Raw genomic sequence first — 15,497 nt, forward strand, 5'->3', positions numbered from 1 at the left:
CGGCGGCAGCTGATTGGCTGGTCGGCGCACGCCGCAGCCGTTGGCCCCTTTGAACGCCGGTCCGCGGGGTCTCAGTGCCGTCATGGCCTCCGCGCGCGCGCCCCTCCGCCGCCCCCTGCACCGCGATGGCAGCGCCGGTACGTGAGGGGAGGGAGCGGGGAGACCTTCGGCGGGACAGAGAGCCGGGACTGGCCTCAGGGTGTCCTTTCCTGTGAGCAGCCGCCCGTAGCGCGGTGCCCTCAGGGCTCTGAGTTCTTACGGGGGGCCCCCTTCTAAGGCAGTAGGTGCCGACTTCGTGCCTAGCCCTGGCTGCCGAATACAGCCGTGAACGTGTATCATGTCCATAGTAACTAAAGCGGTGCTAAGCCTTGCTGGCCTTTGGCTCTGTAGTACAGCTCTGTAAGAGGAGCATGCAGAGCTTGTTGCGGCTGAGGCACTGCTAGCGAGAACTTTTGCTGATGTACGCGTCTCTCATAGTGAGATTTTGGCTGTAGATTTACCCCAGATGTGTGATCAGTCTCATCGAAGCTGAAAACCATGTCGTTTGCCTTCGTTGTTCTCTGTTGTTCTGAAAATCTCATTTTTAGCACGTACTCCCTTGCAAGAATCCCGTAACGTTAAGCCATCAGGTGGAGGGGGAAGTTTGCTGTCCACTGAAGCATGCCAAGGGGTTAGGAAGCAGAAGAGTAAGTACAAATTGCATAGAACACACAATGATAAGATATCTTTAGATGTTGTAGTTGTTAGTGCTGTTACTGTTCTGCTGCTCAGAAATTGGTTTCTGTTGCGGAGACTCACTGCCCGCCTTCCAGCTCAAAGGAACAGCTGTAAAAACATCTATTGGAATCTAGCAAAAAGAGCTTTATATGGGGCTTCTGCTAATTAGGGGAGCCTCTGGAGGTCTAATAAACTACTTATTAACCTAGGGTTTAGAGATATGCCTATTTAATATCTAAAGCATCCCTCAGTTCAAAACTGACATTATGGATCTGTATCATGGCAGGGAATCTTGGCAGAAGTGGAAATATCGAAGCTATCACCTGGTAGTCTCTTAACTTGGCCAAGTGCCCAGATGAACAATACTGAACTGGCTGATTGCAATAAAAAAGTAGCTGGTATTGAGTTGTGAAGTTAATAGTCTAACAAACAGGTGGAATGTTGTCTTTTGTACACGATTAACCTCATATAGCGTTGTTGCATTTGCCTCACTGTGTGTGTGCACTCCCTCTTCCTTCACTGTTCCTTTGTACTTCCTTCTGCAGGTGAGACCAATCTGAGCAGTGAGAAGAGTGCGCCCACCCCAGTGGCTGCAAGGAGACTCACATCTCTTGGATCAACAGTAAGACTCGGCTGTGGTGTCTGTAGCTCTGTTAAATCCCAGCTAAACCTCTGACTGCTTAAGCAATGCAGCCTCTTCATGCAACTGTCATTAATCTACCCAAGTGGAATATGGAAGATATTGTTTTATCTGTGTTCCTTAAGACCTAAGCAGGAAAAATGAAGTTGCTGCATCCTTGGGAATCATGTGATAATTAACTTGGGACTAGAAAGCAGCTTGTTATTTTTGATGCTACACTCTTGTTCTTTTTCTGTTGTTCACCATGTAAGTATGGTGTGACTCCTTTTTAAGGAGATGGTGTTCCTGCTCTCAGGGGATGGGCAAGGCAGAGTGGAAACCTGGTGGTGAAAGGAACAGGGTACTGCATGTACAGGTTCGAAATGTCCTATGCTGGCATATGGATTTCAAGATTAATAGCTTAACAGGTTGAAAAATTATATCCCTGACATGCTAATTAGATTCATGAGGCTTGATGATGTAGGATGAAATTCTGCAAATTCTTGTATTTAACTGTGTTCAGCTACTTGAAGCCACAGATTTCTAACACATCTCTTTTCCAAAGCCTGCTAATGGGATTGTGAAGACAAAAAAAGATGTTCTCCTTATGAAAGAGAAAAAGAAGCAGAAGGCACTGGAGAAGGAGGTATGAATCAATTGTGTGAGTCAAATTCTGTCATGTCTCCTCCCCCTTACAATAATAAAAAATACCAGCTGATAGAATTGGCCTCTTTTGCATCAGACAATGCACAAGTAGTTTACAAACAGCTCTGTGCAAAAGAAAGATTATCAGATATTATGGGTGTACAAAGCTCATGGAATTGCATTATTTCCTGCTGATTGTGATCAACTGTTCTGTCAGTCTTTTCAAAAACAGAACTAAGTCCTCTGTTTGGCTACCCCAAAAAATTCTGTTTTATTGAACATTCCTAGCTGAAATGTTTTGCTCACTAATTGTCATACTTTTAATGCTTAAGAGGCACTCTAAACTGCATCAGTACCCTTTGGTGTGCTAATTGGTGCCTTGTGTCTCAAATGTCACATTCTGCCTTTTTGTCTGTCACAGCCAAAAAGGAGAGTTGGCTTCTATTGCCCATTAAACCTAAGACTATTCTAATTTTTACATTTTGTATTGGCTTGGAAGCAGAAAATAAGTCAGATTAAATGTTGCTGTTGTATGGTGTGTGATAATGGGAAACTGTGGTGATTATTTCCTTCCTGTGAATGAGTTGCTGATCCATGTTCTGAATTAAAATAAAGTTTGGATACCTATGCCTGTGATTTACTTAGCTAAACTAATGATAGTAGGAAATAAAGAAAATACCTCATATTTTAGATTCGTGCATTAGTGAGAGAACGTGGAGAGCAGGACAAAAAACTTCATGCTCTGGATGAAGATCTTGTTAAGATGGAAGCCAAGCTGAGTGCTGCAGTTCAGGAGAAAACCTCTCTTTCAGCAAACGTTGCATGCCTGAAGAAACAGCTGCTGGAGTTAACAAGAAGCAATGAGCTATTAAAGTCAAAGGTATTCAGACAAATAAATGCAACTTTGCTTTGCCTTTGCTGTTACTGAGCTTCCTGTGCAGGAGGAAGCTTTACTTGCTGATCAGCAGGTGTTTTGATGTAAAGCATGTCTGCTTTGGGATCTTGTGCCCCCCCTGTCCAAACACAGAGTGGGAGGGGAACACTTGAAAAGAGTTGTGTGAACAGCAATTCATAGAAAGGAATTACACTTAGTGCTTTTATCTTCTTTTCTAACAAGCTGTCTGAAGATGGTGTGCAGAAGAAAATGAGCAGCCTGTGCATGGAGTTGATGAAGCTCAGAAACATGAGGGATGCTAAGGAAAAGGTATGACCATTTGTACAGGACAGTAATTCTGGGCTGCTCAGGAATAAAATTAGTGATCCTCAGTATAGCTTGAAGCTCTTGGTGGTTGTTGTTTAACAAGTGGCTGATATCTTTACAGAGGCATACTTGCAATCACATTTAGCATAGTAGCTGGTGCGGTCATTAAACAGGAGTGATGATTAAGTTTTATTTCACCACTGTCTTCCTCAATGCTTTTTTATTTACTAAATCTCATTTTAGTATTAATATGGTGTGTTTTGTTTGGTTTTTTTCAGAGTGCACTGGCAAAGCAGGAAAACATGGAAATGAAGCTGCAGGAAGTGCAGAGGAATCTAGAGCATTCAAAAGGAAAAGTAGCACAGTTACAAGAAAAATTGTAAGTACTACGAAGGGAATTAGGTGACCTGGCTGCATTTCCATGCGTATCCTTTGTAGTAACCAAAATCAAGGCTGTCTCTCTACTGAGAAAGAACAGACATTATCAGTGTTTGGAATAAATACAGTGGAATGAAGTTCTAGCAACTACTGTGGTTTGATAAAGCTACCATTAGAAACATTGTTTCTCTAGTGTATGTAGCCAGTTTTCAAAATACAAACTGTATGTGTCAAGCCTTTGTCTTCCAGTGTGGTGTGGCTGGGGTTTTCTTGGGTATGGGGTGAGGAGCAAAGACATGTCTTTGGGAAAGATTTCTTATTCAGGTTGGAGGAAGATGTTTGTATGGATGGGATATTTCTGGCCCTTTAGACTGCTAAGTCAGGAATAAGCAAGAATAGAAATGCATTAGAGCAGGAGCTGAAATCCTAATTCAGCAGGCATTTGGCTTGAATTTGATGAACACATTGATGTCTTCCAGAGAAGTGCACTGAAGAGCCATTGTGGTGCCTTCAGAGCTGCTTTGGTGCAGACGTGCTCTGAAGACTGGCAACTGCAGGGTCTCTTTGTTTCAGCAGCTCTAGGTAGATAGAGAGTGGCTTCTAACTCAGCACTTGCTATTCTGCCCGAAACTTGTCTTGTGCTGCCCAGGAGCAGTGCACTAATGTGCAGCCTGTTGCTGAGGACAGTGACCTGGGATGAACTTGCAGCCATGTTCAATGTCAGATTGTGCTGCAGTGCCAATTGTGCCAAACTTGACTGTGAAAATACACAAAGGTAATAATGCAGGTAGTGCAGGTCACAAAGGGAGGAGGTGCTGATTTGCTAAAAAACTGCATTATGTTAATGCATTATTGTGTTTGTGGCATATTGCTTGTGGCAAAATGTGGCACAGCATCATTACTACAATAAGAAGACAATCTGGAACAAGGATGAAAAAAGGGTAGAATCACCTCTTAGAGCCAATATCAATTTTTCAGCTGAACTAGGAGATGAAAAGTATGTGTTACTGCTTAACTCTGGATTTGTTTAAATGTATCTGTCGTAAAATCTGTCTGGTTTTAGGTCTGCTACTGAGAGAGAGAAAGTTGAAGAAAAGTCTGATGCTGAGAAACTCTTGGAATATGTTACAGAGCTCAGGTAAAAACAAATTGTTTTCAAGAAGGCAGTTTTCCTCTTGAAAACCAACAGTCCTAAGCATTTTCCTTTGTGTTGATGTGTAAGCTTACAAACAAAATTTAGTAGTAACAAGTGCCTGAATTTTCTTCTGCAGTAGTGTTGCAGAAACAGCAGAAAAATACAAACTAGAAGTTGCCCAGATGGAGGAGACACTGAGTAAGAAAGACCAAGATATTGAGATCCTGAGGAATACTCTCAAAACAAAAGAGGAAGAGTCATGTAAACTGATGAAAGAACTTAATGAGAGGTGTCAACTGCTTCAACAAGAGAAAGGTAATTGTTCTTGTACACTGTTCCATATGTGGGATCACTCACATGTCTTAAAGCACCTCAAACAGGTGTTTTCTAAAATGTCAGTTTAGACTGGTTTGTTCTAAATGAGAAGTCAAGTCTCTGAGCTCCAGCTAGAAACACCAAGGCATTTTAACAACAGGAAAATCACATCTGACATCTTTTAGTCTGAATTGGTGTTTCCATGGAGGGTGACTTGGGTAGTATACAATGAAAATTGTAGGAGTGGCTTTAATCTGAGAGGTGAACACTAAGATGATCTTGTTCCTTACTCTTCACTGAGAAGCAGTGTGATATTGTGTGAATTCACTGCTGGCAGCTTGTTCACAGATTCACAGAGGTGTTGGGAATGTGGCAAGGATCCTTCTTCACCTCCTTACTCCTCCTCTCCCAACTCTAACAGCTCTGCAATCTGAGACATGTATCACTTTTCTGTACCAGCTGCTTTCTGTGTGCTAGCTTGTGGAAGAATCTTTGGGGAGCTCATGCAGTTGCTTTTCCCTGCTCTTCTGGTGGAGGCCAGTTGCTTGGTCCAAACACTCCTGCTGTTAAAATGATTTTGAAGTGGTTACCCTGAGCCAATTTTGAGTAGTTTCCAGATGGGTTGTAGGTATGGATTTGTTTCCCTAGATAGGCAAGGGTAAAACAAAGATAGAATAGAAGTATTATGATTAATGTACATTGTGTCTATTTGAAGATAGAAAAGGGATTTTATGTTTTATTGACAATTTTTCTATGCAGAGAAGGAATCATCTGAGGCCAAAGGACAGTTCCTGAGTATGAATGCTGAAATAGAAGACCTGAAAAAGAAAATTGGTTTGGTGGAACAAGAACACCAAAAACTCCTTCAGAAACATGAGGAGGTAATCTCTCAGCTGCAGCAAGAGAAGGTAAATACAGGCAATGAATTAGTCTAAAAATAGACTGTAATCCCAAGGACTGGCTCTAAAAATTGTTGTTTGCATATGGGATGTGCATTCCACAGATTAGGTTATCATTAATATGGCAAAGTGTGTCCTGGCCTGCAGAACTTGTGTGATCTAATAGGTCTAAGAACCATTCCTGGTGGGATGGGGGTTTTGGTTCTTCCCATAGATTTGAAACTTAAATACTGCAAATTAACCCTTAACTACCCAGACACTATTGGTAGTTTTAAAATCTGTGGTATTCTGGCATGCAGGAGTCATCTGCATCAATGCAGCAGAAGTTACTGGAGTTTGAAAATGAAGTAACAAGTGAGAGACATCTTCTGGAAGAAGAGCTGAATGGTACCATGAAGGAGCTGAATAAATTGCATGCAAAGGAAAGGAAAGCTGAAAAGTTGGTGAAGCGACTGGAACAAGAAATCAAATCTCAAGGCCTTGAACTCACACAGATGGAAGAAGAATTGAAAGGGTTTGTGGAAGAAACTTTATAATTCAAGCTTTGAAAGGAAAAATGTTAGTAGTGTAAGCAGAGCTTCTGAGCCCAATTCAGGTTTTAGAGACTTGAGCAAATCTGAAGTTATTTCTTGCTGATTGTTAATTACTGATGGTGATGAGATCTAATCACTAGCACTAGTAACTTGAGTCAGTATCAATAATAATTTGAGTCAGTTTTACATTGTTGTAATGTAAAATAAGAAAGCCAATTAGGATTTGCTTGAAAGGCTGGCATTGTAGTGCTCTGACTTTGCTGTGCTGAATAAGATCTGTGCATGTTGTACTGGCTATTTCTGTCCTGGAGAAGGCATGAAAAAAAATCTTTTCAAGCCAGTTGTTTCTTGTTTAAGTTTGCTATTAGGTCTTTAGTCTATCCTATAGATGCCTTGAAAAATAAGGGGAGGGGGAAATCCTTAGTAATACCTGTTGTGAAGATTGTGCTTTAGTATGTGAGAAGTTACTGGTTTGTCACAATTAATTCATTGCTGCTGCTTCAAGCTTTCTGTTACTGATGGCAGCATTTGGTGATGTGTTCACAAATGCTTCTCTGCAGAGTGCAATGCTGAGTTTTTATTTCAGGAAGAACACGGAGTTGGAGCAAATCAAGGCAATGCATAGCAGTGCTGTATTGAAAATCCAAGAAGAGCACAGCAATACACTGCAAGAACTTGGAAAGGTTACTGCTGACTTTGAAAGGTATTTAGGTTTTATTAATGTATAGGACAGGCATTATCTCTAATATGACAATAAAATGTACTGTTCATTTATGTGCCACATGTGAGTGTTGGCATGGCATTTGAGCAGAGGATTTTATGATGGTGTTTGGTGGCATTAAGAATTTATTTCCTGAGTACTAGGCTAGTATAGTGACACAGTATCATGATCTAGTTCAAGAAGTTGACTATTTCTTCCAAAATGTAACCAGTTGGAGGAGTTCAGTGGTCTTGAATCACAAAGATTTGTAACTAGTGATGGTGTTCTTGACAAGGAAATATCCTGCAAAAAGACTTATATAGACTCAAAATTTGCACTGAATTGGAAGTAGTTTCCTACAGTTACTGCAATTATTGTACTTTAAAATACTCAGGTATAGAAAGTATATAAAAAGAGATACTGTTATCACTAGGTATGTGTGTCACCCATGAAGGATCCTGTGGGATATTTCCAAATGCCAGCTACAGACAGTAGGTGCTTTGCTGTTTAAAATAAGAGAGTAGATCCTATATGTTTTAAAATACCTACAAAATATAGTAATATCTGTATCACAGAGTTTGTCATAGTGTTTTTGCTTATGGCTTTATGGAGCCATGTTGTGGTTTCTTTCTTACCTTTGGATTTATCAGTGCCTGTACACTGCCACATCTTCAGGTTATACCATCTTTGATACTTGCTAGCACAAGTTTGTATTGCTCTTGGAAGGTGTGAACATTTCCATCTGTATGGTGCCTGAAGTAACAAGGTTTTTCTCGTTTGTACTGTAATACCAGCTACAAGAAAGCATCAGCTGAAGAAATTTGCTGTCTGAAACTGGAGAATTCCTCTCTGCAAGAAGAAGTTGCCAGCCTGAAAAAAGCAGGCCAAGAGAATCTGCAGTTGCTTCAAGAAGCAGAATACACTAAAAACAAAGCAAATGAAGAATATGCAAGGTACTACACAGACAGACTTTTTCTTAGGCAAGCCTCAGTTTGTATTCTTTAGGTTTTCTAACTAGAACCTCATGTGATGCTCTCAAAGGTCAGATCAGTATTTTGTGTAAACTGAAGTTTCTTGCTTTTCCCAGTGCAGAAGGTTGAAAATACTGATAGACAAAACTCATTAAGTGTATATGCATTAGAAAACTGGTTTGTCCAATCAGGTATTTTGACTCTTATTTATACATGGAACATGGAGGAAAAGGACAATACTTGAATGAAATGTGTAGGAATATTGTCTGTTCCAGAAATATCTGTTAGAGTGGCTGCTCTGCAAATGAGATCCCCAGGGATGACAAGCAGATGGTTAATGCACAACTCACTCTCTGCCACTCCAGTCTGAATGATGTCAGCTCAAATTCTGCTCACTAGCAGATGCCAATTAATCATCCATGAGATGCTGCACTGTGATGATATAACTGAGGTCCTCTCTCTGCCTAATATGAAGCATCACAGTGCAGCTGATGAGAAACAACACCCAAGGAGTTGTTAGGCCAGTAGCTGAGAACGTGCTTCTGACTGTCTAGCAGTTTAGTGATCCATGTTCTCTATGCTTCTGTGCTGTTCAGATGCTGCCCTTGCTTTCCTCCCACCTGCTTAATGTCTCCAGTTCTCATTAGAGCTGGTAAAAGAAAAACTGAAGGGCTGTTTGCTGGCTGAGGTGGCAGGGAAGGGATGGAGCAAAGCTGTTCAGCTGGGACTGAAGAGAGGGTCAATGCTTTTTTGATATATCCACACTGAACAGTCTTGATTAGTTCCTGCTTGAGCAAACCTCTCCATGAAAAGCCTAACTACTAAACCATCCCTGCTAAAAGCTTTTTGGCTTGAACAACCTTAAATGAGCAATGTCATCTTTCTTTGCTTCAAAAGGACTGCTTGCATCCTTATAGAAAAAGGTTAAAATGTTGTTCATCTTAAACTTGATTGCCTTCTGTACTTGGGTTTTCTTTGTGGCACTTTTTGTGCAAACCTTTATTTCAGTTCTGCTAACAGCTTTTCAACCATGGTTACTTGTGGGTTTTAGATTTAGTGTAGTAGAAAAAAAGTAAAAATGGAAGGCTCATTAAGAAATTATCTTCTTCAGGATGCTTTCAGAAGTCCAGACCAAGCTTGCACTAAAAGAAGCAGAAACAGAGAGAACAAAAGAGTCTTGCTTTGCACAGATGACTGAACTTCAGGAAAAGCTTGAGGAGCAAATTGAAGACCTGAAAAGAAAACTTGAAGCAGAAAGATCAAGGTGACTTTCTCAAACTGCATATGATGGCACAGCCAAGTTTTATTGGGAAGAAGTGCTGAGAGCTAACAAAGAATATAACCAAACTCTGCTTCTTGCACCTTAGGAAAACCATAAGTGAAGATGTGACCTCTACCTTAAACAAAGAGATCCAGACCTGGCGTAAACTGTATGAAGATTTACATAACAAAGTGAAGCCTTTTCAGGTGTGTTGTGAAGTAGGTGTTTGTTAGTATCTCTTGACATAAGACTTTTGCACTTGGCTCAAATTCTACTCTTGAAAGGTGAATATGCTTCTGAGGCATTTATTCTGCAGTGGTTTCCTAAGTTACTATCCAATGAGCCAGCTATTCCCTTTCCCAAACTAATCTTCCTTGGTAGATTTCAGTTCAATAAAAAGTTATGCTTAGTTGCAAGATTTCTAAAACATTCAAATGTATTTCAGCAACAACTAGATGCTTTTGAAGCAGAGAAGAATGCTCTCCTAGAGGAGCAGGGGGCAGCCCAAGAACAACTGAATAAACTGAGTGATGCATATGCTAAACTACTTGGCCACCAGAACATGAAGCAAAAAATCAAGCATGTTATGAAGCTAAAGGAAGACAATGTCCACCTGAAACAGGTTTGTGAAATGAAAAATTAGAAATCTGCATGTTACTAATGTGCTTGTGCCTTTGTTAATTACTCTAAATATTTATAGACTAGTCCTGCAAGCTACTTACTTCTTAGTTTTTAAATTCTCTGCACAAAACAGATTACAATAAACCACCAGACTCCAGAAATGCCAAGAGTTTTATTTTGACTGGATTTACAACATACAGAGGGATCAGCAGTACAAATAAATACTTTTACTCTTAGCTTGGCTTTCCTTACCGTTTTGGGGGGTCCTAGACTTAATAAATCATCTGCCGAATTTCAGGCTGCCATACTGCTTGTTGGTGTTACACAGTACCTGTACATGCTGTTGGTTTCTCTACGCCTGCATGTTTGGGTTTTAATGCCACCAGTAATTGTCTTTATGTTTAGCATTAGGCAAAATGGCTCCCTCAGTAAATGATGAAGCAGAATCTTGTCACGTCCTTTAACTTGCAAGTCTGGTTTTGCCTAGGATGTGTCCAAGCTGCGTGCACTGCTGGCCAAGGAGAAGCAAACCAACCGGCAGCTTCAGGAGCAGCTGGGTGCAGTACAGGGCATCAAGCGCTTCGATCCTTCCAAAGCTTTCCAGCATGATAGCAAGGAAAATATTCCTCCAAAAACACCTCTAAAAGAAGGTAAGTGTGAGCTTGATGTAGCCTTTGTCCCTCTTAGGCTTAAACAAGGAAGGTATGAGAGCCTTGCATGGCCTGCTGCATCTGAGGGAGGTGAATGGCATCTCTGGTTCCACAGCAGATGTTGGAGGCTGCCAGCAGTGGGGCACTCCCAGGGTACTTTCCAGCCCAGATCCCTACAGCCTGGCAGGAATAGGTGTTGTGCCAGGTCAGACAGCAGAACCATTCTCCTTCTGTCACCAGCTCACATGTTCCTGCTGATGAGGTGACAGCAAGTGTCTCCTGCACAGATGGTGGGGTACAAGTGGCTCAGCCAGACCCCTTTGCACCCTGGTTCTTTAGCTGCTACCTGGCAGGACCTTACACCACTGCAGGTGTCAAAGTAAGGTGCCAAAGGTCTGCAGGTAAATGTGGGGTGGAGGAACAGATGGAGAGAACATGGGGACACACCAAGAGAAGCAGGGTAGGGGATGGAGTTTCATTATAGGGTCTGTTTCAGGGTCTGAAATCCTGGCTTGCCTGCAAGGTTCAGAGTGGGGCCTTCTGCCCCTCAGGAGATAAGAAATTTACTTAATGTGGTGGGAGCAATAAGTGAAAAACTGAAACTTATTAACGTTTTTCCATTGCAGGTAATAAAAACAAAATTTGAAGTTTTCTTGGTATCAAGAAAATGTCACCCATGAATTTGTGTGCTACAGGAGACTTCAACAGACTGCTGCTTCAAAGTGAAATTGGATGCTCTATATAATGCAAATAAGTAGGAGCCCTAGAGAAATGATCTAAAATTATATATATTTCTAAAAACTGTTTTACTGAGAAGCAACAAGTGACAGCTCATTCCTGACTCCTGGTAACATCCTTACAGGTGTGAACTCTGAAAAGTGTTCACTGCACATTTTGGATATGCTGAGGCTGCTTAGTTAGGTTCTGAACAGAGCATTTTAAGCACTGGAGATTAAGACAACAAATGAAATCAGATTTTATGTGAGTTTATTTTTTGTTTTTAATTTTTTTTTGCATCTATCCAGTGTATACAATTCTATGATAAATTAATTTTGCTCTTTATAGCTGCTTTGGTACCAATGGCAGCAATACTGCCAAGAGACCTTTTTACTTCTGTGGCTACACACTATAGAACCTGAGTAGAAATGGGACTGTACCCTTAATTTTGATATTTTACAGGATCTATATTCAGTATATGTGAACTTAAATCCTGGGGCTAGGTGTTGCAGCTGTTCATCTTCAGAAGAGCATTTTCAGGTCCAAGTTGAATTGACTGCATTTATCTGAATGTTTGTGCATTGTGACTAAGCTTAGTGTCTTAAGAGCAGTGCTGTGTCCTCTGGACTCTGGAACTGCCATAAAATCTCTGTAGCCAGCTGTTGTACGTGATCAGTGCCACAGTCAGGGAATAACAACCCAACTTCTTTCACTTGGGTGGGAGGGCATCACAGAGCTCACATGCATTGTACAGACTGGAACTTTGACAATGGGGAAAGAATCTGTTAAACTGCGTTCAAAATTAGGAATGCTTTGGCACAATAAAAATTTTAAATTAAGGAATTTGTCCTTTTCCTTTGCAAACCGGTTATAAAACCCAAAATTATGTTACAGTGGGATTCATCTAATGTTCTTTTTTTCTAGTCTTGTCTTCAAAGCAAAGCTCAATTGTCAGTCTTGCCTCAAAAACTACATATTCTCTTGCCTTAAGGAAATTATTTAGCTGAACTGTACAAAATATGCAACCTGCAATTCTCTGATTTCTCTTAATACAAAAGCAAATAATGAATTTAAGTCAAAGGTGGAACTGTGTTTTTGTTATTGTGTGTCTGTGCAGCTCCCTTACACAGAGGTGCTGCAGAGGCAGCACCCAAAGCTTAGCTGGTAGAATTTATTTGCGTTTATGCTGACATCTTGAGCTTACAGAGATGGCATAATTCCTAGGAAATTATATACAGAAAATGCACATTAAGTCCAAGGAAAGAAGTTGCTAGATGGTTTCTCTTAATGTCATGTTTGTGTATTTGCTGGCTTAGTTGATCCTTTGAAGATTGAGGATGAGGATTAGTTTCAGTGTTTTAATTAAGAGAGCACTTAGTATTTGGCCTGAAGTGCTGAGAGATTTTGATAAATTTGCTAGAAGTATTTTATACTGGAGTTCTCTTCTTGTGGAGAAAAAAATTAAGGTTTTCTTGTCTGAAGGGTGTAAATGGAGTAAAAAAACTGTAGAGGAAATAGGCATTTGTCTGAACATTAATGCAAGGTTCCACCAAACACAAAAACTCAAAACATAAAAATGGAGACACTGATTTAAGGTACCTTTTTTTTTTTTTGACTGAAGGTACCAATATGCCAAGGGAAGCTAAGAATGGCAGGTGTCACAGGACTGGGATTTTAGGGGTCCTACACCCGTGTTTGATACAGGAGCAGGTTTATACTGACAGAGCCAGACAAACTCCAGCAAATAATTCTGCTAGCCTTGCAGCAAGGGTGATCCCTGAGCTTTAAAACGTTGATAGGTCATAGAGGAGAGTGGGGACAGAAGCAAAGGATGGAAGTCAAGGGGAAGTTGAGGGCTTTTACGTCAACTTCAGTCTAGGAGGCTTTTTTGCTTTCATGCACTATAAAATGAAATATTAAAAACTGAAACTTTGACATTGGTAGCTCAACTGACATTAGTATTCACTGCAGGAATCCATTATTTTCATGTTGTGGAAGACTTTTAATTGCAAAATCCATGATTTAACGTAAATCTCTGATCATGTCTTGCTGTATTGTAGCAAGAGCTGGGCTGTGCTCAGTTGAAATGTAACATGAAGAGCTCCTGGAATTCTCAACCTGCCTGACCTAATTAGAGCCCTCCTCCTGTTTGCCATAAAAGACAAACTGTCCAACACTCAGTGCCAGTGCTTTGAACGGATCTCATGCACACAATGGCTGTGCCTGCTCATGCTGGCTCTTGTGAGGTAAAAATTTAAGCTCTTACTGAGCTGCTTAAATGGTACCAGTGGGACCAGACCAGAAGCTTACCAGGAATCAGAGGCACACGTGATGCTGGGCTTGGATGTGTGTTGTGGTTCCAAAGGTCAGCAGAGCCAGTGCTGCTCCCAGCCCATGTGCTCTCTGCAGGCACAGCACACAAAGGGACAAGTGCACAGTTGAGCTGCAATGATTTCCCAGGCTGCTAATTCCCCCTGTGCCTTGGCAGTGCCTGAAATGCTGCTGGAAATGGAGCAGGTAAGGCTCTGAATATTTGCATTAACAGGTTACTACCACACTTTGGTTACAAAATCAAGGGAAAAACATATGGAGAGGAGAGAGGGAGACTTAATTATGCTGTACTCTCTGTGAATTACAGTCTGAAATGTTAATTTAATGAGTGGTCCATTTAATCACCCAGGGATGCATAATGCTTAAGGGACTGTGATCTAGACAACAATACAGTTCTTATTGTAAAATCATAGTGGTTCACAAAGTGGATGTAACAACAATAAATAAATTGAAAGTAGAGGTAGAAAACTACAGAACTTGAGGTAAATATTTGAGGAAAAAATTTATATATAAATTTAACTTAATCTGGTGACAAAGATGTTAAGATCTTTTACAGGCTGATTGATGATTGTAGCTTGAGATTTCAGTGTTTGCTTTTGGCTATTTTTCTCTTGCTCTGAGCCCAGATGACCAACTTTTTATTTCTCTATCATGGTTTTTGTTAAAAAAAGAGCACAGGGAGCTCATCCAAGCTGTGCTGGGAGGAGATGGTGTGACATCAGGTGTACTGGGAGTTCTTGCCTCCATGCTGCTAAACAGCTTGGTATTGCTTTGTGGTTTCTTCTTGATTTCAAGTTATGAGTTACTGATATTTTAAAATAGATTTCTAAGGTTAATGGAAAGGAATTAAATGTCAATAGCCTGTTACAGGGGGTAAAAAGGGCATCTGTATTCCATGAAGGCAGAAACTGGCTGACGGGGTTTAAGTTTTTTGTGTATATACACATTTTTGTCCTTTAAATGTTAGTTGTTTTCATAAAGGTGATTTACAATATTCTGTAAGATTCTAGTATGATTTGATTAAATTTTGATAGACTTTTCTAGTTTTCTTCCTTGAGTACTACCAAATAAAACTCTTTTAATCAAGTTTAGTTAAAATAAATCCATTAGCATAGACACAAGTGTGAAGTAGCTACAGTGAATTTTGGCCAATAATTTTTATGCATCTACTGATCTTCAGTTCTCTTGCTAAAAAAAAAATCTTGCTAGGCACAGTCTCTGCCTTTGTGGGTCAGATGGTACAGTAACACTTGGGATACAGTATCCTGTTACCTTCAAACTTTGTATTGAAAAGGAAATCAAATCTGTCACTTAGTAAGCCTGTAATGATACATTCAGGATCAGTACTGTAAGCAGGGATTGCTCTCTCAAAAACAACCCCCCTTCTCTGTGAGATTTACCCATAGTAACTGAATTTACCAGTTGCTTTTACATCAAACTGTGGATAAAGGCAATTCAAAATGCTTTTCTCCACTCTAAAACAAGGAATTAAGTAATTTATAGTGAATATATAAATCCACTATAAATGCCAGAGCTATATGCAGGATCATATGGTATTTTGGTCTAATTCTGAAGTTTCACTTTGTTTTTTACAACTGAGAATGCACAATCAAAAGTTGACAGTTTCATTTGGGGAAGTGTGGTCAGATGTTCAAAGGCAGCGCCAGACGTGCTCAGGGCAGTGATTTTTGTTACTGTTTAGAGCACCATGAACACGGCCAGAGGAGCGGCCCTGCAGGTAAGGCAGCCCCAGGAGCACAGAACGCCCTATTTCCCTTCTGCCCCGAGGCCAGCAGTGCTCGGG

At 40.6% G+C, this 15,497-nt stretch overlaps 1 protein-coding gene across 1 annotated transcript; it reads left to right on the top strand.

Annotated features, from left to right (window-relative positions):
- The first annotated feature begins 60 nt into the window (after window positions 1-60).
- HMMR (hyaluronan mediated motility receptor) lies at window positions 61-12,199 on the top strand. The gene is made up of 18 exons (XM_064724816.1): window positions 61-137; window positions 588-686; window positions 1,263-1,339; window positions 1,902-1,982; window positions 2,673-2,861; window positions 3,099-3,185; window positions 3,461-3,561; window positions 4,624-4,698; window positions 4,832-5,010; window positions 5,770-5,918; window positions 6,209-6,423; window positions 7,029-7,145; window positions 7,937-8,095; window positions 9,225-9,377; window positions 9,481-9,580; window positions 9,820-9,996; window positions 10,483-10,645; window positions 11,272-12,199. Exons 1-18 carry the CDS (start codon window positions 83-85, stop codon window positions 11,289-11,291), a joined length of 2,196 nt encoding a protein of 731 aa, XP_064580886.1. The 5' UTR covers window positions 61-82; the 3' UTR covers window positions 11,292-12,199.
- The last annotated feature ends 3,298 nt before the right edge of the window (window positions 12,200-15,497 follow it).

Source organism: Zonotrichia leucophrys, chromosome 13, assembly GCF_028769735.1.
Source record: "Zonotrichia leucophrys gambelii isolate GWCS_2022_RI chromosome 13, RI_Zleu_2.0, whole genome shotgun sequence".
In the NCBI taxonomy this organism is placed as follows: domain Eukaryota; kingdom Metazoa; phylum Chordata; class Aves; order Passeriformes; family Passerellidae; genus Zonotrichia; species Zonotrichia leucophrys.

What these genes read in the sequence shown, in the direction of transcription:
- HMMR (XM_064724816.1), top strand. Translation starts at nt 83, where the DNA reads ATGGCCTCCGCGCGCGCGCCCCTCCGCCGCCCCCTGCACCGCGATGGC. An exon ending in TGAGGGATGCTAAGGAAAAG is followed by an intron (nt 3,186 to 3,460) that starts GTATGACCATTT and finishes GGTTTTTTTCAG; the next exon opens with AGTGCACTGGCAAAGCAGGA. An exon ending in ACAAAGTGAAGCCTTTTCAG is followed by an intron (nt 9,581 to 9,819) that starts GTGTGTTGTGAA and finishes AATGTATTTCAG; the next exon opens with CAACAACTAGATGCTTTTGA.